Below are 22882 nucleotides of genomic sequence, written 5' to 3'. Positions count from 1 at the left end.
ATCAGGCAGCAATTGTTGCACTTATGGCTACTGCACATGTTGCATTGAGAGGCCTTAACATGGCCCTTTGAGGTCTAAGCTAAGTCCCTGGCTTTAGCAGCACTGGTAGGTATTGCACTGAGCAAAAGGAAGTGCCTATAGGAAGGGAAGAAACCAGGCCAACTCTTTTTTTTTTTTTTTTTCCTTCACACTCTAGGGACTGTGGGTTTCTTCCCAGACTGTTCACACCAAGGGAAGCTGGTCCCAGGAGAGATTCTGTGGCATCTGCTTCACTATCTTTTTATGATCCACCAGTCACCTGGGCAGAGAGGGGAGAGGGAAGTAGTTGCCGGACACCCTACCTAGGGGAGCATGGCTTTCTCCTTACCTGCCTAAAGCTTTCTCCCGGTGAGAGTGGGAGCCATGAGTTATTTCCCTTTCCACACCCCCAATGAAAGGTTTGTTTTTGCTCACCAAGAAAGGTGGTGAGAGGGGAGGTTTGTAAAGGAGCTGTCATCCAGCTGTCTTTTATGGCCTCAGCAGTTAGGAGGGGTTGGGGCTCAGGTGTCTGGCATTTGCTGGTTTTTACTTACAGGAAGCTCACTGCCCTTCATTTCTCAGATACCCAATTTGGATTCACTTCATAGTTAAGGTATTGGGGGTGGGGAAAAGTTGGGGAACAGCCATTCTGAGCAGGCTCAGGGCACATCCATACTGGGAAAAGCCCACATTGGAGTGTGAGGTAGAAGACAGATGGTGACCATGTGATGGGGGTTTTGCAGAAGTGGGACTGCCACAGTAGTGGGGTTGGGATGGAGTTGGGTTTGCTCTGCATTATATTAAATGTGTGTGAGGTCCTTCCACTTGGCGATGCCTGTGCTGAGGTTACTGACTGGAGGAGACTGTTCCTGTAGCAGCAGTGGGGTCTGATTGAGAGCATGTATGAGTCTGAACATGACAGCTAGTGTGCGCAGTTCAGCCTCATGGTGGCTTACTGCATGATAGGTGGGCTGGAAGCTCCAGGCCCAGGTTGTAAGTAACCTCTACCCTGTGGCACGAGGCATGCCTGGGAGAAGCTGGCCTTGTTCTGCCTCTCCGCCCTGCTGCCCACCCTTCATCACTGTAGTGACATGGAATGTTAGTTCGTAGGAATAAATTCCTTCTGATCAGATAGACACAAACTAGCAATCTGTACAAACACAAAAGAATCCATTTTCAGAAAAATAAATTACTAAGGGTAGAGGAGGAGGAGGGTCCATTTTGTTTTTTCTCAATAAATACGCAATTCTGCTCACCTAAGACTTGAAAGGTAATTATCTGGGGATGGGATTCTAACGTCAGGGTCCACGAAGGTTATTCTAAACACGGCCGCAGCTCCCACGCTCCCTGTCAAGAAAGTTCAAACCCCCTCCAAAGCTGCCCGTTTGGCTTCTTCCAAGCAGGTAAGTGCACCTGTGTGGTGAGATTCAAAACAAATAAAAAGTGTCCTTGTGCCCAAAGTCCCAGGTGCTTGGAGTGTGTGTAGAAACAGCTCTTTTAGGTTCCACCCATTTTTTTTCTTTAAATAAAATGTACCAGCTAGAGGGGAAAGAGGACACCAGGTCCTCAGCTGGGGGCAGCCCCTTTCTCTAGGGTGGAAATTGTCATGTGACATAGGAGCTCTCCGGGCGCTGGGGCGTCAGTTTTGCTGCAATATGAGGTTTTCCAGTTCATCTGCAGACCTCAGGAGAAAGGCGGCAGACTCTCGGTAGCCAGCGATGAGCTGCCGCACTGCACTGATCTCCGTGGGGCTGAGCTGGGCGGTGGCCATGCCCCGGCTGGTGCTGTTGCTGGAAGAGGAGGAAGAGGAGGTGGTGGTGGTGGTAGTGGTAGTGGTTGTGGTGGTGGAGGCAGCCCCACCTTTCATGCTGAGATCTGTAGGACCTGTGGAAGGCATGACAAACCAGAATTAGCAAGCGAGGAGGCTGATGTCCACCAAGTGGAGATGCCCTTGAGGCACGAAATGAGTACAAATCTGCCTCTACTTCTACTTTGCTCAATGCCCTTAGCCAAATCACTTCCTTTCCCAAGGCTGTAGTTTCCCCTTTGTAAAGTGTGTGTGTAGCAGGAGTGGGGGGAGAGGTGAAGGGGTAGATGGATTTGGGGTCTCAAGGTTCCGCTTGGCTCTGGCATCCAAAGACATTATGATATAATAGAGTTTGGCAATGACCTAGGTTCACATCCTACTTTTACCATGCTAGAAAGGCCAATCTCTGAGACTTGGTTTCTTCATCTACAAAATTAGGCTATTCACACTAATCTCACAGGCTTGTGAGGGCACTCTTTGTAAATCAGAGTAATTTTATATATGTATATATGTGTGTGTTTATATATATATATATATATACACATATAGAAATATATTTATTTATATGTACACAGAGAGAGAGAGAGACAGAGCACCCAGAGAGGAAGAGGTGAGCTGGTGGTGACCTGTGTCCTACATTATACAATCTGTTTAGGCTCTGCTTAGCTATTCACCTGTTCCATGTCCCTGGGAGAAGATAAACTCCTTGAGGGCAGGAACAGGTTTTTTATGTTTGTCTCTGTAGTCTTAGTACTTAGCACATTTCCTTGCACATAGCAAGCTTATTAATAAATGCTCATTGAATTATATTCTGATTTCAACCTGGGGGAGTGGGAGGACCAGTCATTACAAAATTATTCCTTTGCTTCTATACTGTTACTCCCTGGTCCTTCAAAATTGGTGACAAGTGACCCTTCTATATCTCTGTACTATTGCCACCAACCAGAAATACCTTACCAGACCGAAGCTGGACATTTCCCTTTTTTCCTCTAGTGTACTATCAAGGTTGAGTTTTTTAGTTTAGTTTTTTTTTTTAAACCAGGACCTTTACTAGCACTTAGGGGAAATTGATCTAAAACACTGTTGTTGAGTTGTTTCAGTCATGTCTGACTCTTCATGACCCCATTTGGGGTTTTCTTGGCAGAGATACTGCAGTGGTTTGCCATTTCCTTCTCCAGCTCATTTTGCAGATGAGGAAACTGAAGCAAACAGGGTGAAGTGACTTGCCCAGGGTCACACAGCTATTGTCTGAGGCTGAATTTGAACTCAGGAAGATGAGTCTTCCTGATTCCAAGTCCAGTGCTCTATCCATTTCACCACCCAACAGTACAGGTTGTTATTATGGAGCCTGTGAATACAGACCCGAGATATCCCTTAGGTCATCGAGGCCAATAGAAGCTTTGGGGCTAAATAGCCTCCCCACTCCTAGTTACCTTGCTTCTACATTCTTGACTACCATACACAGACTTTCCATCTTGCCTTTGGCATCCTCTCCCTGGACATGCATTGACCCAAATCTAAGGCTGTCCTGTTCAGAACTGATCACCCTCTTGGGTCTTCTCAGCAACCACCATGGTCATTATTTCTGCCCTAATTCTACCTTGTTTGCAGGGGTCCGGTCAAGAAGCCTGATCATCACTAATGTTAAGGGCTACAGTCCTACCCATTTGCAGTTCCCACCACAAGCAGAGATCATTTCTTCCCAGTTGCTCTGACTCAAATTTGACTGGGCTGTGCTTTCATGTGTGTTAGCTGGCATAAAGCATAGTAAGGGGAACACTAACATCTTGCCTCTATCCCTTGCAATTCTGGCAAAAAGTATAGATTCTGACCCTGAAGTTAAGGAGAAATAGCAATGCCATTAAACTCTTGTTTTGGTAGAAGGTCTCCTGATTTGACCAAGAGTTCAAAGAATCATTGCTGTTGACAGTTGATGGATTCTCCGTCAGATGGGAGAGCTTCTAAAGCATAGCATATTAGCATTGGAAGGGACTCTCAGAACATAGGCTGTCCTGGCAAAGAACCTTACAGACCATCTAGGCCAGAGGTGCCAAACTAATGTAATTGGAAAATGTTTAACAAAGGAAAAATATAATAAAATATAGATAATGTTAATTTGTGGTTTTCTAAGTCAGTAGGCTGCTTGTTTCTGTTTGAGTTTGACACCACTGATCTAGGCCGATATCCTGATTTTACAGAGAAGGAAACAAACCAGAGAGAAAGTGACTTACAGGTGACTGTCCAGTGATCTCACCCACATTCTATACCAGCTCTCAACATCTTAGTTTTTACTCCCCATTGTAATAAGTACATGTCAAACCATGCCCCAAACTTTGTTTGCTGAATCTGTTTCTTCCTCCAACTGCCTCCCTATCCCAACTCCACCCCAGACCTAAGCTGAGCTAAGCTAAGCTGATCAAGTTTTCTAGCATTTACACAGAACCAACCCTGTGAACCCTTCCCCCCCCACCAAAGACTGACACGTAGGCAGGGATACTTGATTGGAATAACCCATTTCTTCTTTCTCAAGGGAAATTAAGACTATGTGAGCCACCAGCCCATGTGCAGGCAAAGAGTACTGAATTCAGCCCCAGGAGACCTGGGTTCCAATCATACCTCTTAGATAAAAGTCACTTCCCTGTGTCCCATAAAATGAGGCACCTGGACTAGCTAAGCTTCAAGGTCCTTTTCAACTCTAACACTATCAAAGTCTTAGGTTGGTCTGCCCTCAGTCAGAGAAAATAAGGTGAAATTAAATAAAGGGGGTTGGGGATGATGGCAAACCCAGAATCACAGACTGTTAGATGTGGAAGAAACCTTGAAACAGGAAGTCATGGTTGAGGAGACCTTAAATGTCATTTTATAGATGAGGCAACCGAGGTAAGGAGAGGTTATGACGTGCCTGAAGTCATACAGATGGGAAATGGTGCATCAGGATTCAAACCTGGGTCCTTTGATTCTGAGCCTCGTATTTGAGTGGTTGGGAAAGACACCCAGCCAAATCTCCCCCCGACTCTCATTTCCACCAAACATTTGTGGATGTAACTCTTCAGACCCAGGATAGGGATGGTGTTTGGAATCTGAAATATTTTTGAGATTGTAGCAAAAGTTATTTGGGGCACCCTCTCCCATACTGATTTTTACACTCTGATGAAATAATGCTCCCAGAGTGGGGGTGAGGCAGAAGGTAGGAGAGAACCTTCAACTGATTCGGTGGTACCCAGGAAGAGCTGTGGACCATAGGGGGCAAAGTAAAGGCAGAAATTCAGAGGCAGCTGCAGGCATCATCCACGGATAGCAACAGGTCCAAAAAGGAGAGGAAAACAGCCATAATTTTAGAGAAAGAGATTGAAACCTGTTGATGTCATAGGTCAGAGTGGGGAGATAAAGACAAGGTAAACCAGGACTTGAATAACAACTCCCCGGGTTTACAGAGCTTGACCAACAAAATTCCTGTCTCATCACAGGAACTGAGAGGTGGGGAATACCATATTACTCCCATGATGTTGGTGAAGATGACACTCAGTTATGAAGTGACCCGTCCTTCCTGTCAATGCTGTAGAAAGACACTGCTTGACCTAAGTGTGGAGTGTGACCAGAACTAGCACTCTCCAGAGGATGGAGGAATTGGAGCCTGCTGGGAAAATAGCAGAGAGAAAGGGGGTATGTGGATGGGGCAGACTTAAATGCCCTAAACCTGTGCTAAGCAAATCCGCCCATGTTGAGGCCACAGCAGAAGAGATAGGATCTGCTCTTATTCCTCTAATATTTGGTTCCTGCTTCTCTCCCCCATATGACAACTTTTACCCACTGAGATCTATCACACGAAGATGGTGCCGGGGTATCTGGGGTAGGATGAAACTCGATTGTACGTTATTTCTGACTTAGTCAAAGTTTGTTGTGGCCCTCAGCTCTTCTTGGGTACTGAAGAATTAGGTGCTCTGAGGTTTGCCAAGTGCTTTCCCCATAAATCTTTGAGGGATGTAGTGTAAGTAAGAGGCCCCACCCCTTTCCCCCTCCTTTGCAGATGAGGAAACTGAGGCCCAGAGAGCGGAAGTGACTTGCTGATAGTTAGTTGCACAATCAGGAAGCTGATAAGCTAGGACACACAAAGAATTTCTGATTCTGAGGCCGGGTTCATGCCACCACTGCACACTGTCCCACCCACCCCAACCAGCTAGGCGATACAGTAGTGAAGGTCTCTAGACTTGGAGGTCAGGAAGGCCTGAGTTCAAATCTTGCTTAGATTCTTCATTTATCCTTTTTCAGCTGATGTACCCTCACCTGTACAGTGGGAATAAAAGTGACAACACTTTCCAGGATTGCTGTGATGTTAGCTGTTATGGTGGCAAAGAGAGAGCTGCAGAAACCAGATGAGGAAGATGTTTCTCAACCACTTCTCCACTGTTTCAACCTGGAGAGGGCTTCTTAAGTTTACAGAAGGCTAATTTCTCTCCCATGGGGCTGAATTAGATAGATCCTTAGAAACGAACCCAAAACTGTCCCATCCAGGCCTTTTGGTTGTGGTTTTACTAGGTAGAATGAGCTTTATAATCCCATGATGCCAGTTAAATAATCTCTCTATAAGACTATAAACTCCATGAGGGCAGAGACTGGATCTTCTTCCCTAAACTTTGCATCTCCCTTGAGTCACACAAGGGATGCTTAACAAATGCTTATTGATTTCTTTTTTTTTTTTTTTGATGAGGCAATGGGGTTAAGTGACTTGCCTAGGGTCACACAGCTGGTGAGTGTTATGTGTCTGAGGCCAGATTTGAACTTAGGTCCTCCTGACTCCAAGGCCGGAGCTCTATCCACTGAGCAATCTAGCTGCCCTAGTTTATTGAATTCTTAATATGGGGTCTTCAAACCCTAATCTTCCAAGCGATCAACTGTCTGGATGGACATTGTTGTTGAGTAACAATTGCCTCAGCAAATGACAAGCTTTCTTGATGTCTTCATAGGATGTTCGGTCTCTATAAAGATGTAAGAGTTCTTCAAATTGTGAACTGAGGAAGGGATTTTTCTAGTGGAGAGGGGGAAGATTTAGGTATATGCTAGTTTTAGTGTCTTCCATTATTCTACAGCTTAAAAATATAAAACTGTTTTGAGTAACTTGTTTTGGCCATAAAATAATAGTATTTGGTACTTGCAAAGAAGATGCATGGTAAAGTAGAAAGACCACAAGACTTGGAGTCAGAAGACTGTGGTCCAAGTCTCTGCCCCAGTCCCATGAGCAGGTCTCTTCCCTTTTCTGGGCATCAGTTTCTGCATGTATAAAGTGGAGCTGATACAATTTGTGTTACATGCTTCATGGAAGGGCATGAAGAAAGAAATTGCCAAAACCTAAGGTGTTAAGGAAATGTGAGTTACTATCTAAGCTTCATTAACATTGGAAGACTTACTAGGGCTGGGGCAGAATTGTGGGGGGAAAAAAAACAGAGAAAGTCCTTGAAGGGATTTTTTTTTAAAATTTTTAGCTTGCATGTGTTTCTCTGTTTGGGGAAGGGGGTGGTGGTGGAGAGGAGGGGAGGAGGAGGACAGAATGGGAGACTAACTGGAAGATGTCCAAAAGAAGGTGATCCATTGGATGAGGATACTGGAAATCAGACCAAACAAGGAACTGGCAAGGTCTTCATGGCCAGAGGGGACAGAAGTAGGAACACAAGGTGGAATTTACAAAAACGGATTTCAGTTCAATGGAAAGAAAGGATCCCTAAGAAGCCCAGGTTAGAAAGCGAGTCTCCTGTCATCGTCAAAGGCTTGAGCACAATTTGTTATGGATGATATTAAATGAATTCTTGTTGGGATACAGGTTGGACTTAATGGGACCCTGAGGTTCTTTCCAACAGAGATGGTTGAACAGCCTGACCACAGTGAAGATCAGAGTAAGCCACTGCATGCTGAGAAATGGCATGAGTAAGATCAGTTCCTTATTGAGGTACACAATGTCTGAGGGCATGGTGCTGACCTGTTAGGCTGATGTCAGAGAGGTACCACAATATCTTCCCATGTCTTATTAATTTCAGAGATAGGATGCTTGCCTTGAGGGATCAGAGGTCAGACTTTGTGGGGTGTGGGAAGGGGAAGAAGGAGAAATAACTGAGATAACTTTTATATCTTTATGATGTAGACTGGCTGGCTTAGATGTCTATTACCATGTCACATTCCATGCCAGGCGAAAGCACCTCTATATGGGAACTTGAAGCTCCATTCTTCAGACACCAGAAAGAAGCAGAATATATAGATGGGAGATAAAAGCTGGTATCTAAGGCATCCCAAAGTATCAGCCTACTGTACTTACTCTCCAACAGAAGAACACAAGGGGTGGAGGAATAGCCAGTGATAGTCACTGTTCTGGTAGCCAGAACCCCACTTTACAAAAATAAAATCAGTTCTAGAAATGGTGAGTCAAATTAACAGGCTGGGAGAGGGAGTCTACTCACAAATTTCTATCAGAATCTTAGCTGTGAATTGGTCCAGCAATTCCAGAAAGCAATTTGGAACTCTGTTCACAAAGTTACGAAATTGTGTATACCCCTTGGCCCAGCTATACTACAGCTTGGCCTACAGCCCAGAGAGATCAGAGGTCCTATATGTAGGAAAATATTTTAAGCATTTCCTTTTGTGGAAGCCAAGAACTGGAAACTAAGGGAGCACTCATCCATTCCTCAATTGGGGAATGGCTGAACAAATTATGATATATTAATTTAATAGAGGGCACAGTGGATAAAAATCAGGAAGACTCATCTTCCTGAGTTCAGATCTGGCCTCAGACACTTACTAGCTGTGTGTCCCTGGGCAAGTCACTTAACCCTACTAAGTTTCCTCATCGGTGAAATGAGTTGGAGAAGGAAATGGCAAACTACTCCAGTATCTTTGCCAAGAAAACCCCAAATGGGTCACTGAGAGTCAGACATGTCTGAAATGAATGAACAACAAAAATCATGCTATATGAAGAAGAGACAGTTTCGGAGATGCCTGGGAAGACTTGTATGAATTTATGCACAATGAAGTGAGCAGAACCAGAAGAGAAATTTGTACTATAACAGCATTGTAAAAAATGAACAACCATTAAAGACTGAAAGCCGACTGATGCAATGCTCAAGCATGATTCCAGAGATCCAGTGCTGAAGCTGGCTACCCACCTCCTGACAGAAAGCTGATGGACTCAAGAAGCAAAATGAGAGATGCATTTTTAGATGTGGTATTTTGAATGATATGCATTTTTTACAAGGGTCTTTTTTTTTTTCCAGTCAGGGTGAGGTGGGAGGGAAGGAAATAAATGCTCGTTAATGGTCAAAATCAAAGTAAGGCAACCTATATAAGAAAGCTATTACAATAGTCCACGAGTGAGGTGATGAGGGGGTCTGCACCCGAGTAGTGGCTGTGAGTGAAGACAAGGGGACATATATGAGAGCTATTGCAAAGGTAGTAATGAGCAAGGCTTGGCAACAGATGAGATGTGTGGAGTGAGAGCCTCCTGTTCCCCTGGGGTCTCTGCCAATGGGATCCCGCTGCTCTTTTTTTTCCTCCTGAACACTTTGAAATCTTCTCCCTCAAGTCTGGTCTACTTAGAATATTGTATTTTACATTATAATTATGTCATCTCTCTGGCTTTATCAGGCTGTCCCACAGCCTAGGTCCTCACCCTAACCCTCTGACTCTAACCCTAAATTTGTGCTGACTCTAACCCAACTCTCTGACTTCTAACCCCAAATATGTGTCTCTGACTCTAACCCCATTTTTATGGTTAGGGTTCAATAAAGTGTTCAATAAATGTTTTAAGGAATGAATGAATGAATGAATGAATGAGGGGAAAGGTTGGAGGAAGGGAGCGCTTCTCTTGAAGAATAAGAGATTAAAGCCCTTAGATCTTAGATGTAAGAGGGAGGGTTTGGAATAGCCCAGAATTTTAGTAAGAAAATAAATGAGGATGATGATAACCTTTGAAAAGGATCCATAGCCAAAAGACCAGAGGAGAAAACTCTGGTTTAAAGACTATGGGTAAGGAAGCAGCAGAAGATCCAAATGAATAAATCCTACTTTAGCCAATTAGAATACATAGCATTAATAATAGCTTACATTGCGGCAGTACTTTAAAGGTTATAAGAACTGTTATCTACATTATTTAATTTCATCGTCACAACAACCCTCTGACATAAGTTGGGTTGGTTGGCAGTTTCTCCATTTTGCAGACAAGGGGATTAAGGCTCAGAAAGGATAGGTGATTTATCCAAGATCACCGGGGAGGTCAGACTCAAGCCTACTCATTCCAAATCAGTGTTCTTTGAAAAAGTCACAGGTAAGTGAGAAGATGCCAAAAAAGAAAAATAAACATGTCTCTCCTCAAAAAGATCAGGTAAAATTCTGCAAGTGGATCTATCCTAATTTCTTCTTGGAGAAATAAATAGGGAGAGGCATTCTGGGGTAAGGGGTAAGAGTCCTGGCCTGAGTTAGGTCCAAGCTCCTTGAATAAGGACATTTTACCTTTCTGGGCTGAGCCCATAAAACAGGACCAAGAATTCTTACATTCCCTCTCTCCCAGGGTTGTGGGAAGGACAAAATGAATGTCAGCTCTTCTCCCTTTCTTTCTCAGTGAGTGTGGTGGCATGGGATCCTTCTCCATTCTGAAGTTCTGAGTAGGCTCTAAGCAGGGGAACTACTCATTCCATCTAGAAGAGAGATTCTTAAAATGTGCGTGTACATGTATGTGCGTGTGTGAGATGGACCCTTTTTGGAAGACTGATAAAGCCGATAGACCCCTTCTCAGATTAATGTTTAAATAACTGAAGAAAATACTAAATTCCAGATAAAGGCTAGTGAAAATGAACATGTAATTTTGTTCCCATTCAAGTTCACAGACCACCTAGAATCTATCCATGGACTGACAACCCCTTGGGAGTTTGTGGATCCCAGGTTAAGAACTTCTGGATGTAGAGGGATTTCCTCCAAACAGATGCCAGTGTAATAAGTGAAGTCAACAGCTCCAAACCACTGATATTACTACCCAAACCAAATTCCCTCAAGGAGCTTAAACTCTAGTGAGACAGACATGTACAAAAATAGGTACATACAAGATGCATACAAAGTAGATATAAGGTAGCCTTTGAAAGGAGCTTGGGGAACCAGGATAGGCCTCCCGCAGAAGGAGCTTGAGCTAAATCTTGAAAGAAGCTGGGAACGCTGAGAGGTGGAGCTGAGGATAAAGAACATTTCAGGCAATGGGGACAGCCACTGCAAAGGTGTCGAGAGACGGGGGAGATGAAGCATAACATGGGAAGAACAGCAAGTAGGCCAATATGGCTAGACTGCGTGGCTAGAGTTGCACCGACGGGAATGAAGTGTAAGAAAACTGTAATGATAAGAAGGCGCCATGTTGTGATGAGCTTTAAATGCTATAAAAGGGATCCTAGAGGTTAAGAGGGAGCCATTAGAGTTTATTGAGTAAGGGCGGGTGGGCAAGAGGATCAAACAGACTTGTGCCTTAGGAAAATCACTTCAGTAGCAATGTAGCTAATGAATGAGAAAGACAGAAACTTGAGGGAGGGAGGGAAGGTTGTACAATATTCCAAGTGAAAAGTGATGAGGTTTTGAGAATCAGGGTGGTGACTGGGTGAGTGGAGAGAAGAGAGCTGCATGCTGTGGAGAAAGAAACAGAATTTGGTGACTGACTGTGGTTGTTCAGGGCGACACTGCCCTTCACTGTAATGGGGAAGTACATAAGAGGGGATGGCTTGAAGGAAAAGATGATGAGTTCAGCTCTGGACACAGTGAGTTTGAGATGCCGACAGGACACATCCAGTTTGAAATGTCCAAAAGGCAGTCGATGACGAGGAAATCAGGAAAGAGATTAGGGCTAAATCAATAGATGTGAGAATCCCATGCACAGAGTTAAAACAAACCATGGGAACTGATGAGATCATCAAATGAAATTGTACAGAGTGGGGGAAAAATATCTAGGATAGAGCTTTGGGAGATTCCGTAAAGGAGATGGAAGTATAGTCAGATAGGTAAGACAAGAACCAGGAAAAGTTGTTCTTTAGCCATTTTTCTGTCATGTCTGACTCTTCATGACCCCCTTTGGGATTTTCTTGGCGGAGATCCTGGAGCGGTTTGCCATTTCCTTCTCCAGCTCATTTTACCAATGAGGAAACTAAGCCAAACAGGGTTAAGTGACTTGCCCAGGGTCACATAGCTAGTAAGTGTCTGAGGTTGGATTTGGACTTGGGAAGATGAGTCTTCCTGATCCGGCCCCAGCACGCTATCCACTGTGCCACCTAGCTGCCACAGAGAGAAGAGACTCTCCAGGAAAGAGGGAAGGTGAAGGGAAGGTGAAGCAGTGTCAAAGGCTGCAGAGAAATTAAGGGCAAGGTCTGAGAAAAGGCCATCAGATTTGGTAATTAAGAGCAGTTTTGTGGCATGATGAAGTCAGAAGCCACACGGCAGAAGGTCTGGCAGAGAGAGAATGGAAACAGAGAGTAGATGGCTTTTTTAAGGAGTCTAGTTGAAAAGGGAAGGCAAGATACAGGATGACAGAATTTAATGAGGGTTTTTTAAGAATGGTAGAAATGTAAGGGTGTTTATAAAGATCAGGGAATGAAGATATGGAGAGAGACTAAAGATTGGAGAAGGAAATTAAGGGGAGTCGTTTCCTGGGGAAGATGGCAGGGGATAGGACCAATGTATGTAGAGGGATTGGCCTCGGCAAGGGCAGAGGGCCACCTCCTTCTCAGAAACTATAGTGAAGGAGGAGATAAGAGGGAGTGGCAGCAGGGGAATGAAGGATAAGAAGGAGGGAGGGGAAGAAGAGGCTTGACGCGAATGGCTCTAATTTTTTTGATGAAGTATGAGGCGAGGTACAAAAGGAAGAACCGGTGCCTTGAGTGACCAGTCTACCCCTGACCCATATGCAATTATACTTGCCTACCCTCAAACCCGTGCCCCCATCCCCTCCCACTAAATTGTAAAGCAGAGACAACGGACGTCCCTGAGAGCACAGTCGATGGGAGATAGAGGATACCCAACTTTTCCTTCAACGTGTGTGATCTTAGAAAACTCACTTCTTTTCTTTGATCCTCCATAAAATGAGGGGATTCAACTAGGATATTTCTACGGTACCCTCTAACTCTATTCTATTATTCCCCATAGGGGATATTAGAGTAACAAAATGTTAGAACTGGAAGAGAGCTAGGAGATCAGATGGTCCTTTGCCCTCATTTTATAAAAGAGGAAACTGAGACCCAGACAGCGAAATGATACCATCTAGGCTGTCAGTCTGGTCGAGGACCTAGATCTCTTGACTCAGTTACTTCCAACTGTTTGCAAAGAAATAGGCTCTCTCCTCATTACTCTATGAAATCATTACTAATTCAGAAGAAAGATGTGGTATTGCTATAATAATAGTTTGAGTAATGGAAACTATACAGGAAGAATTTTTAAAATGACCAATGGGAGACGGCAGTGTCACGGAAGAAGAACTGGTTCTGGGTCTGCCTCTTTCCTGTGTGACCAAAGAAAAAAAATGAGGAAAGAGCCTCCCCTTTTCTGTAAAACAGGGACGATGATGATAACCGCATTCCCTACTTCCCAGGCTGGTTGCAAGGAAAAGTGCTTTGCAAACCATAAGGAGAGTTAACCAGGAAGTCTCCTTATCATGTCTCATAGTGAAATGGAGATGATCTTAGAATCTGGAAGGATGTCAGTGGAATCTAGGCCCTGGTCGGTTCTATCAAGGTAGGAAGTATTCAAATATGGACATGGTTGGTGATGGACCCCAATGGACAGACCCGACAAATGAGGAGGGACAGCCATGTGGAGGGATGGATCTTATTGTCCATAGAAACTCACAAAAGATGACAGGGAGGCTATCTGTGCCGTGAAGAGAGTACTCCCACCAAGACAATCATGGCTTCTAGGATTACTACTCCATTTGAAAAAGGCTAATTTGAGTGATGGCTGCCTCCACCCTCCTCATTAATGATCTGAAAACATGAATCAAAAGAAGGTACTAGAGTCCTGGAGCTGTCGCTCATCACCAGAGAAAAGCCTCATTAAGCCAAAACTATGCCAAGCAACCATGTCTGGGAGAGGCCATATAAGTGGCAGCATTCCCTAACCTATATTTCCTTAGGAAAGAGGTAAGGAGACACAGCAGCAAACAGGGATGGGGAAAGTGGATCCGAGTCTGCAATTGGATCCAGTCAGGCCTTATGCCTTGGCCTGGGGTGAGGCGAGCCCCTTCAAAAAAGAATTAAGACTGTTACTAGCTGGAAATCAGAGGATACTTATAGATGGACCAAGGGAATGGGGTGAACAAGGCAAAGAGATTAGTGACAGAAGAAGGGACCTAGATCAGGTAGGGCTTCCCTCATTTTACACATGGTAAAGCTGAGGCCCAGAGAGGAGTGGTGAATTACCCAGTCCATTACATAGTGAATCAGTAGTGGCGGCAGGACTCAGACCTCTGAACTCCTAGCCCAGACCTCTTTCTACCCTATAACATGAGAGAAAGAACAAGTCATCTCTAAAGGGCATTTACAAGAGCTCAGACTTACCTCTCAGCCTCATGGAGGGGCAGAGAAGAAGTCATTTCTTAGGGCTGAATGACCTCAGGCAAGTTACTTCTTTCTAGTTGAGCTATGTAAGGTAATTCTTACTGGGGACTCCTCTAAAACACCAGATTCAGTTTTTTTTGCTCCATGGCATTGATGGGTGACATTATACTCCATGACAAGTATGTGTACATTAAGGTTAGGTGCAATGTAGCAGGATAGCAATAGATTTGGAGTCAGAGGCCCAAGGTTCAAAGGCTGTATGACTCTGGGTAAGTCACATAACTTCTCCAGGGTTCAGTTTCCTTCTCTATAAAACACAGAAGCTTAACTAGGTCAAGAGTTCTTAAATTCTTTTGTGTTTTGGACCCCTTTGGCCATCTGGTAAAGTCTATGGGGCCCTTCTGAGAATCATGTTTTAAATGCATATCAGATTACAAAGGAAACCAATTATACTGAAATGCAGTTATTAAAATATTAAAGAAACAAAGTTCATGGGCCCCAGGTTAAAAGCCTCTATAATATGTAGTCTTTAAGGACCCTTCAAGCTTTGGCAGTCCATTTTAATATTCGGGTCTAAGGGCCCTTCCTACTCTAAATCCTATGATTTATGCTCAGGACAGGACTCAGCAGCACCTAATAGAAACCCAAGAATGGAAATGGATCACTTGGGAAAGGGCAGACTGGTACTGGGAATCCTATTTAAATTTCCCCCACTGGCTGTGCTTATTGGCAGTTAATACCCTTGTGCTACGGCTCTGGGAGTCAGGGCAGGGTGGGTAGGACCCTTTTTGGGCCCCTCTGAGGAGGACATTTTTCTTTGTGTCCTTACTGTGTAACCTAGCACAAGGAAAGCAGCTATAAATGTTTGAATTGAGTGTGGAGGCATGAGAGTAGAGATGATCAATTAGACCTGGGTAGGCTCCCTCAAAATATCCTCCCTGATCCCCCTGCAATGAATCAAGAGAGGAGTGCTTTGGACCCAGGGGACCACTGGGCCAAAGTGGAGGCTGGGAAGGAAGAAGGCAGGAGGACCACGGGAACTGTGCAGGACCTGAAGTGAGCGAAGCGGCCTCTTCCCACGAGTCCAGCTCCCTGACCCTCTCCTGGAGGTTTCCATGTTATCCTCCTATAACAAATGGGAGAAGAGCTCCTCCAGGCTTGCTTTAGCAAGCTCCCCACTGCCCTAGAGTAGGCACACCTGTTAAAATTTCCCCCTTCCTTCAAGGAAGCTCTCCAGCTTCAGACTTCTTCCCATCCTCCAATCTCTGGGGATGGATTCATCCATCAGAGTACTTACTGTATGACTATTATTTGTGTCCCTGTACCTACCTTGCTATGCCAAGTGGCTGCCAGGTAGGGGGTCTGTGTCTTTCCCAGGGCCTCCAACCTATTCCTGTACCCATTCTTCAAGAATCCAGTTTCATCCGCTATGGAGCTCCCTCCACTGACCCAGCACCAAGCTGCAGCCTCTTGATTAGGTTGGAGACTGCCCACATTGACCCATCTGGTAATGAGCCTGGCTGAGCTCAGCTGGGCCCTACCCTTAGTGTAGAAACTTCCAGAGCTCATGCTCTGCCGGTACAGCCTCACAGAGCCTCAGAGTCACCTCTGCACCCAGCCAAAGTGTAGGAGGAGGATAACTTTTACCTTTGCACCCAAGAGGCTCTTGACAAATGTTCAACGAACCAAACAGAACAGAGGTGGGCAGCCAGACTGGATGAGAAAATTTCACAATGGCTTGTCCCACCTGCTTCAACCAGTGGCTAAGAGAATTTAGGGGTGCTCTACATTAGCTTAACACTAAGCAGTCCTAGCGAGCCGACTAGAGGAGAGATGATGGGGTCTTGCCTCTTGTCCTCCCCTGTGTTTCTTTGAGTTTTTGGATTCCCTCTCATCTAGTAGCAGGGAGCATAGGCCTTACACAGAACAGTCTACCTTTGAGGATGCCCCTGGGAACAGGAGGTTCTTAGAAGAGGGGTGAGGGAAGGAATCTATGGAACCACAGAATGGTGGAGCTGGAAAGGACCTCAGAAGCCCCCTCAAACCCCTTCATTTTTTAGAGGAAAAACCAAGGTCCAGAACAGAGGAATGATCCCCTCAAGGCACACAGAGTTGGGGGCAGAGAAACAGGACTCCAACATGGGTAATCTGACTTCTGACCTGGGGTTCTTTTCTGTTGCCTCTTCTAGGGCTGAGGGGAAGGGAGAGAAGAGACCACTGTGCTACTTCACCTAACAGTACCAATTCACATTTCTATCATTTTAGGGTATACAAACCATTTTCCCCTACAATAATCTTAGGTAGTAGGGACAGAATGTAAATATAGTTAAGAGATGAGAAAGTTGAGGTTCAGAGGGGGTAAATTACTTACTCAAGGTCACACAGATAATACATGACAGAGCTACAGCTGTAACTCAGATGTACTACCACCATGTCTAGCTATGTTTCTACCTTCCCGAGGCCTCATCTTCAGGTGATGGATGGGAGTATCCAATAAGATCCTTTTTTTTTTTTTAAATTAAAAAAATTTTTTTTTTCAATAAGATCCTAAGAGCAGGATTCGGGAGCAGGGGTGGGAAGTGAGGAGCTCTTATTCCTCAGGAAAGAAACAAGAGGGACAAGAGGAAACCACCAAGTGTTACAACCTGAGATGAGGTCATCCAGACAACTGAGTCATGGACGGAATTGCAGAAAGAGCACTGGCCTTGAGGTGGGGTTATCTGTGATTCTGTCCCTTACTAGCTCTGCCACCTCAAGCAAATCACTTCTCTTTGCTCAGGCTCAGGGTGCTCATTTGCTAAAATGGTGTTAATGCTAGAAGATGGAATGCTAAAACTACCCACCTCCCTACCTTAAGGGGATGTTCTACCCCTAGCATAGTCCCTGGCACATAGCAGATGCTAAATAAATGTTGGTTGAATTGAATCAATCCCAGCTCTGCCAGTTTCACCAGACAAATCACTTTCCCTCCCTTGGGCCTCAGTTTCCCCATCTGTAAAATAAAGCATTTAGACCGAATCATCTCTAGAGCCTCTTTCCATTCTGACGGTCTATGAGTTTATATCGTAAGAACAGATTTGAGCTGCCCCCACCCCAGCCTCACCGTTACTGTGATTTCCTGCCTGGAGGGGAGCTGGGGGCTGCAGACTGCTGCCCAAAGCCCCATAGCTGCGGTAGCTGTAGTTCAGGCTGCCGTTGATGTAGACGGGATCCTGGGCATATGAGGAGGCTGGCAGTGAGTAGGTCGAGTGGGTGATGGCTGCAGAGTCCCTGGGGTGCTGCTTGTCAAGAGCGATCGGCTCATCCTATGTGAGGGGACCAAAGGCTTTAATCAGAGTCAGAGAGGAAGAGGAGCAGGGAGCCCATTTCCCTTTTCACAGCCTCTGGTTCCTATGAAACATTTCCTTCACTAACCCCTGTCTGTAAAATGAAGATAAGGCTATCTCCTAGGGGTGGCGCAAGGTGGGACTTTGTAAGCTACTGTAAAATGGGAGCTATTGTTATTATCATTATTATTATTATTATCATATCCCATGTTCTCCACTGTGGGCCTGGCCTGCATTTCCTCTTCACAGGACACCAGTGGCCTGCTCAGCATGTCAGCAGCTGTTGGTGCTACTTTTCCTTTCACACTCTAGAAACTAAATCGGTTGTGATGCTCTAGCCACCAGCATTTGATGGCCCAGTGCCCTGGTCCCTGCTGCCACTGGAATCATCCTTATAGCTCCTGAATGGCTCATTCCTGGGAACCCATTCAGACAGCTTACTTTTTGACTCCTTCTTCCCACCCCAGCTCTTTACACCCCCTTCTTTATTCTCTCATCAGCTTTCTCCTGCTCATTTTAGCTGGCGCAGGCTCTTAGGCTACTGGCCGAGACGGTGGGTGCCTCCTGCCTCCTAAGCCCACAGCGGTCAACGGGCCTGACTCCATACCTGGGATGTCTGGTAGATCTCCAGTCTCATCCTCTTGGCTGCTTTTCTTGTCTCGCTCTCACACGCAGCTGCCAGGATATTTTCAGCCATGGCTGAGGTCAGGTGGGGAGGAGTGGGTCTGGTCTAGGGAAGAGAGGGCAGTTTAGGATGCTACCAGTCTCATGGGATGTCAGCAATAAAAGTGGTCTTAGAAAATAGATCAAAGGATGTTTATGCTGCCAGGGACCTTGGAAATCATCTAGTTTAAACCCTAAACTTGTTTTTTTTTTACACAGATGAAGAAACTGAGGCTCAAAGAAACTAAATAACTTAAATCTGTATAGTCAGACCTGTAGTTATAGTTGGGCTTTGGACTCAGATGTCCTGACACAAAATCTGGAGCTCTGGGATGAAATCTCTTGGCTATGTCTGAGGGCAAGGAGGGGGTGTTGGGAGAAGAGAAGAGGAGGGCCTGAAAGAGAAAGTGTCAGTAAGGAGCATTACTTCCCCATCTTTGATGGGGAATAAGGGTCCAGCTTAGGGAAGACTTTTGGAGGTGTGGAGAAGGAAAAGGGAGTGAAAGTGGGAAATGCAGCAATTTATATTTTGGGGAAGGTATGAGAGGGACAAGAAAGGGGAAAGAAAAACACTAATAAGACTAACACATTTTTATAATTTACAAAGCACTTCAGTCACAACAGACCTGTAAAATAGATGTAAGGAGTAAACCGAGGCTCAGAGAGAAGGCAATGTGTCCAGATCCCATAGCTAGCCAATGGTAGAGCAAGCCTGGAACCCAAATCTCCTTGCTGTAAGCCCACTGCTATCTATGAAGAAAGACTGTATTGCTGGGGTGCTAACCTTGAAATTAGGAAAATTCTGTTTCAATATTGGCCAGTTATTGATCATGTTATGCTCAGGCAAGGCAATGTGCTTCACTGGATTATGAATCTAGAGCTTAGAAAGGGCCCTTCTAAACCCATCATTTTATAGAGAAGCAAAGTGGGGCCAAGGCAGGTGACAGTCAGTCACAGAGATAATAGTCCTAAGAGGTGGTATTTGAAGCCAGGCTCCCTGACTCCCAAGCTAGCACTGTTTCCACTGTACCAAACTACACCAAGGTATATCTATGAGTTTCCTCGTCTCTAAATGAAGATAATACTGCCCCTCCCACAGTGATTTAGATATATTGATGACTCTTTGGACATAATTGGTTCCCTTTGTAATCGTACATATTTGATTTTATGCATTTAAAAACATAATTTGAGGAGTCGTCTCTGGGTTTCACCAGACTGTGAATGGGGTCTAGGACAAAAAACAGGGTAAGAACCCCTAGTTCACAGGGTGATTACCCAGAAAGTACTTTGGGAACCCTAAAGTGCTATAAGAAATGGGAGGACTAAAGCACAGTGCCCCTCTCAAAGGAAAGAGCAGAAGAGGAAAGAGGAAGGTGGGGAGTGAGTAATATAGGATTAGAAATAAACAACAAAAAAGGGAAGGCAGGGAGGGAGATGAAGGTAAGGGGGTCTTACCATTTCCATGCCATTTTTCTTCATACGACGGCAGGATTTGAGGTAAGTGCGGATGCGTTTGCGGGCTCGCTCCTGAAACTCGGGGAACTGGCGGCTGCAGGACTCTATGATGGCCTGTATCTTCTCCTTGGGTTGCTTGGAGATGGGCACCATGCGGTCCAAATTCTCATCAACAAAAAGGCGCACAAACATCTGGAAGGAGGGGAGAGGAAACGGGAGAGCTTAAGACATGGTGGGTTGGCAGGGAGAGTGGACACAAGAGAAGACAAACTAGGAGAAGAGGTGAGAGAGAATGGGAGACCGGGGCTAGCATGAGCAGGGTGAGACCCAGGATCCAGGTTGGGGTGGAAGGGACATAGGAGCAAGGACCTTAAGGCCTGAACTTACATTGAAGGCCTTGAGACGCTCAGGGTCCATCCCCTCCGAGTCATTCATCTTGTCATTGTCCTCATGGTCATCATGGTCATCATCATCGTCGTCAGCTGTGGGAGCCCGGCCCACAGTCAGGTCCTCAGGGCAGCCGCTGACCTCTGTTTTGATGGAGTCATAACTCCCAGAGCTATATGGAGGGGACTGGAGAAGAGAAAGGGGTAGGGAGGCGGTCATTATAGCCTGCAGGTTTCCAAAGCCCTTGTCTCTGACCCCCCCACAATCCAGAACTACAAAAACTCACAGCTGGAAGGGACTGCAGAAATCACTCCATTCACCTGTATCTAATCAGGAGCCCTTCCTACAACACCCCTGATGAGGAGTCATCTGGCCTCTGCTTCTGTGATGAGGGACTCCCTACCAGCATCAGGTCATTTCAGTTTGGTTAGTAAACTTTCCCTAACGTGAAGCTAAAATCTCCCTCAGTCATCCCCCTTCCCAGCCTTCCATTGGCTCCTAGTCTCGCCATTTTCCCCATGAAAGGTGACTTCTTTCAAATACTTCAAGGCCACGATCATGTCATCCTGGAGTCTTTTTTCTTTAATTTTTTCCTCAAGTTTGACACTTTGACATGGGGTGTGTAGGATTATCCCTATTTGAGAGATGAGGAAACTGAGACCCGATTTTGGGATACATCCTTACTCAAAGCCTCCGCCTCATATTCTTGCTTCTGTGGGACTCCTATGGTTGGCCAGAGTCCTGGGGAGCCCAAATTTGAATTCTGGCTCAGCCAACAACTTGCTGGGGCCGGGTCTCTCTCAGGGTCTCAATTTTACCATGTGTACAATAGGGGGTGATTTAAACTACCCTATTTCCTGAAGAGTTTGTATTCTTTCTCGACCTGTTCTTAAATCAACAAGTATTTATGCAGTGTCTTTACATGCAGGACAGTGTAAAAAGGAGAGCAGAACATGGTTTCAGGAGAAGCACAGATACTTCAGAGGATTGCCAAAGAAAAGATTCCTGCCACTGGCCAGCCTCCCACTGTCCATTTCCCCTTTTTTTCCCTTTAAGGTCTGTATTTAGCCAATGACTTCTCCCTCTGCCAGTGGGCTGCCCTGATCCCAAAGTAAAGCATAATCCCAAATTGACAATGGAGTTGATGCCAAATAATAGAATCCACTCTCAATCAGAAAGGAGAACCAAATGGCTCAGCGACGATAATTCGTAAAAAACAACAAGATTCTGTACTTAAAAATAAGAGTGAAGCATTGATGTACTGTTGGCGAAGCTATAAATTGGTACTGTAGTTTGGAACTCTTCCCAAAAAGCTATTGAACTGTGCATACCCTTTAACCCAACGATACAATTCCTAGGCCTACAGCTCAAAGAGATCAGAAAGAGAAGAAAAAGGTCCTTATAAATGCATGAAAATATTTGTAATAGTTCTTTTTGTAGTGGCAAAGAAATGGAAGGTAAAGGTGTGTCTATCAATTGGGGAGTGGCTGAACAAATTGTCGTCTATGAACGTAATGGAATATTATTGTGCTGTAAGAAATAAAGAGAAAGTTTAAGAGAAACCTGAAAAGATTTGTGTGAACTGATGCAGAGTTAAGTTAGCAGAACCAGGAAAACTGTTGCTGAGTTGTTTTTAAATCATGTACAACTCTTCATGATCCCATTTGGGGTTTTCTTGGCAAAGATACTGGAGTGGTTTGCCATTTTCTTCTCCAGTTCATTTTATAGATGAGTAAACTGAGACAAATAGGGTTAAGTGACTTGCCCAGGGACACACAGCTGGTAAGTGTCTGGGGCCAGATTTGTACTCAGGAAGATGAGTCTTCCTGACTCCGGGCCTAGTGCTCTATCCACTGCTGCCCAAAGAGATGCACCCAATGTGGGGCATAATTTATACTAAACAAACAACACTGTAAATGCAAACAACTTTCAAAGACTTAATTACTCTGATCACTGCAATGATCAACTATGATTCTAGAGGACTGATGCTGAAGGCCTCTGCCCACCTCCTGATAGAGAGGGAATAGACTCAACATGCAGAATGAGACATGTATTTTTGGACATGGTAATGTGGGGATTTGTTTTACTTTACTGTGTTCATTTGTTACAAGGGATTTGCTTGGTTTTGTTTTTTGTTTTCCCAGTTGAGGGGGAGGAGGTGAGAGGGAGAAAAAAAATGAAGGAATAAAATTTATTTTTAAAAATAGGGAGGCAAGGGGGAAGGGAGTGAAAGTGGTAGTAATGCTAGTGTTCCCCTGTGGGCTCCATGGCCTTCTTCTTCTAGTACAGGCTGCTCCCTTCAGGGAATCTTTATCTGCTGGACAGGGCCCAGGGAGGGATGATCCACAAATTTATACTTCATGCCTAATATCATGGATCTGTCCTAATGCAGGAGAGGTAGGGACCACACTTAGGGTAACTCCCAGCATTTGCTTTTTTTTTAAAAAACCTCTATGGCCTTTCTCTGGCTCTTTTAGCACTTCATGGACAGCAGTATAGCCCTTTGGGCACAGTACATAAAGTGCTGGACCTGGAGTCAGGAAGACCTGGGCTCAAATCCTACCTGAAACACTGTGATTTACCTCTACCAGCAATGGCAGAAGGCAGGATTTAGTCTACTAAGGAGGTATGTGGGAGGGAGGCCAAATACACTGTGACTTGACACCCAC

The 22882-nt window shown here is 45.0% G+C and overlaps 1 protein-coding gene across 4 annotated transcripts in view; it reads right to left on the bottom strand.

Annotated features, from left to right (window-relative positions):
- Positions 1–6: 6 nt before the first annotated feature.
- The window catches only part of NOL4L (nucleolar protein 4 like), a 179790-nt gene continuing 156914 nt past the window's right edge, over positions 7–22882 (bottom strand). For all 4 annotated transcript variants that reach the window (XM_027867664.1, XM_027867665.1, XM_027867666.1 and 1 more), the window contains 5 exons: positions 20214–20399; positions 19827–20018; positions 18316–18438; positions 17486–17687; positions 7–1902 (listed from right to left, as the gene is read on the bottom strand). In XM_027867664.1, the coding sequence (XP_027723465.1) occupies positions 1658–1902; positions 17486–17687; positions 18316–18438; positions 19827–20018; positions 20214–20399 (948 nt within the window). In that variant the 3' untranslated portion in view covers positions 7–1657. The remainder of the gene's footprint in view (positions 1903–17485; positions 17688–18315; positions 18439–19826; positions 20019–20213; positions 20400–22882) is intronic.

Source organism: Vombatus ursinus, unplaced genomic scaffold (genome assembly GCF_900497805.2).
Source record: "Vombatus ursinus unplaced genomic scaffold, bare-nosed wombat genome assembly UNPS02014786.1, whole genome shotgun sequence".
NCBI classification, from domain to species: Eukaryota; Metazoa; Chordata; class Mammalia; order Diprotodontia; family Vombatidae; genus Vombatus; species Vombatus ursinus.
The sequence above is the reverse complement of the archived record's forward strand: the minus strand, read 5'-3'. Positions and strand labels throughout refer to the sequence as shown.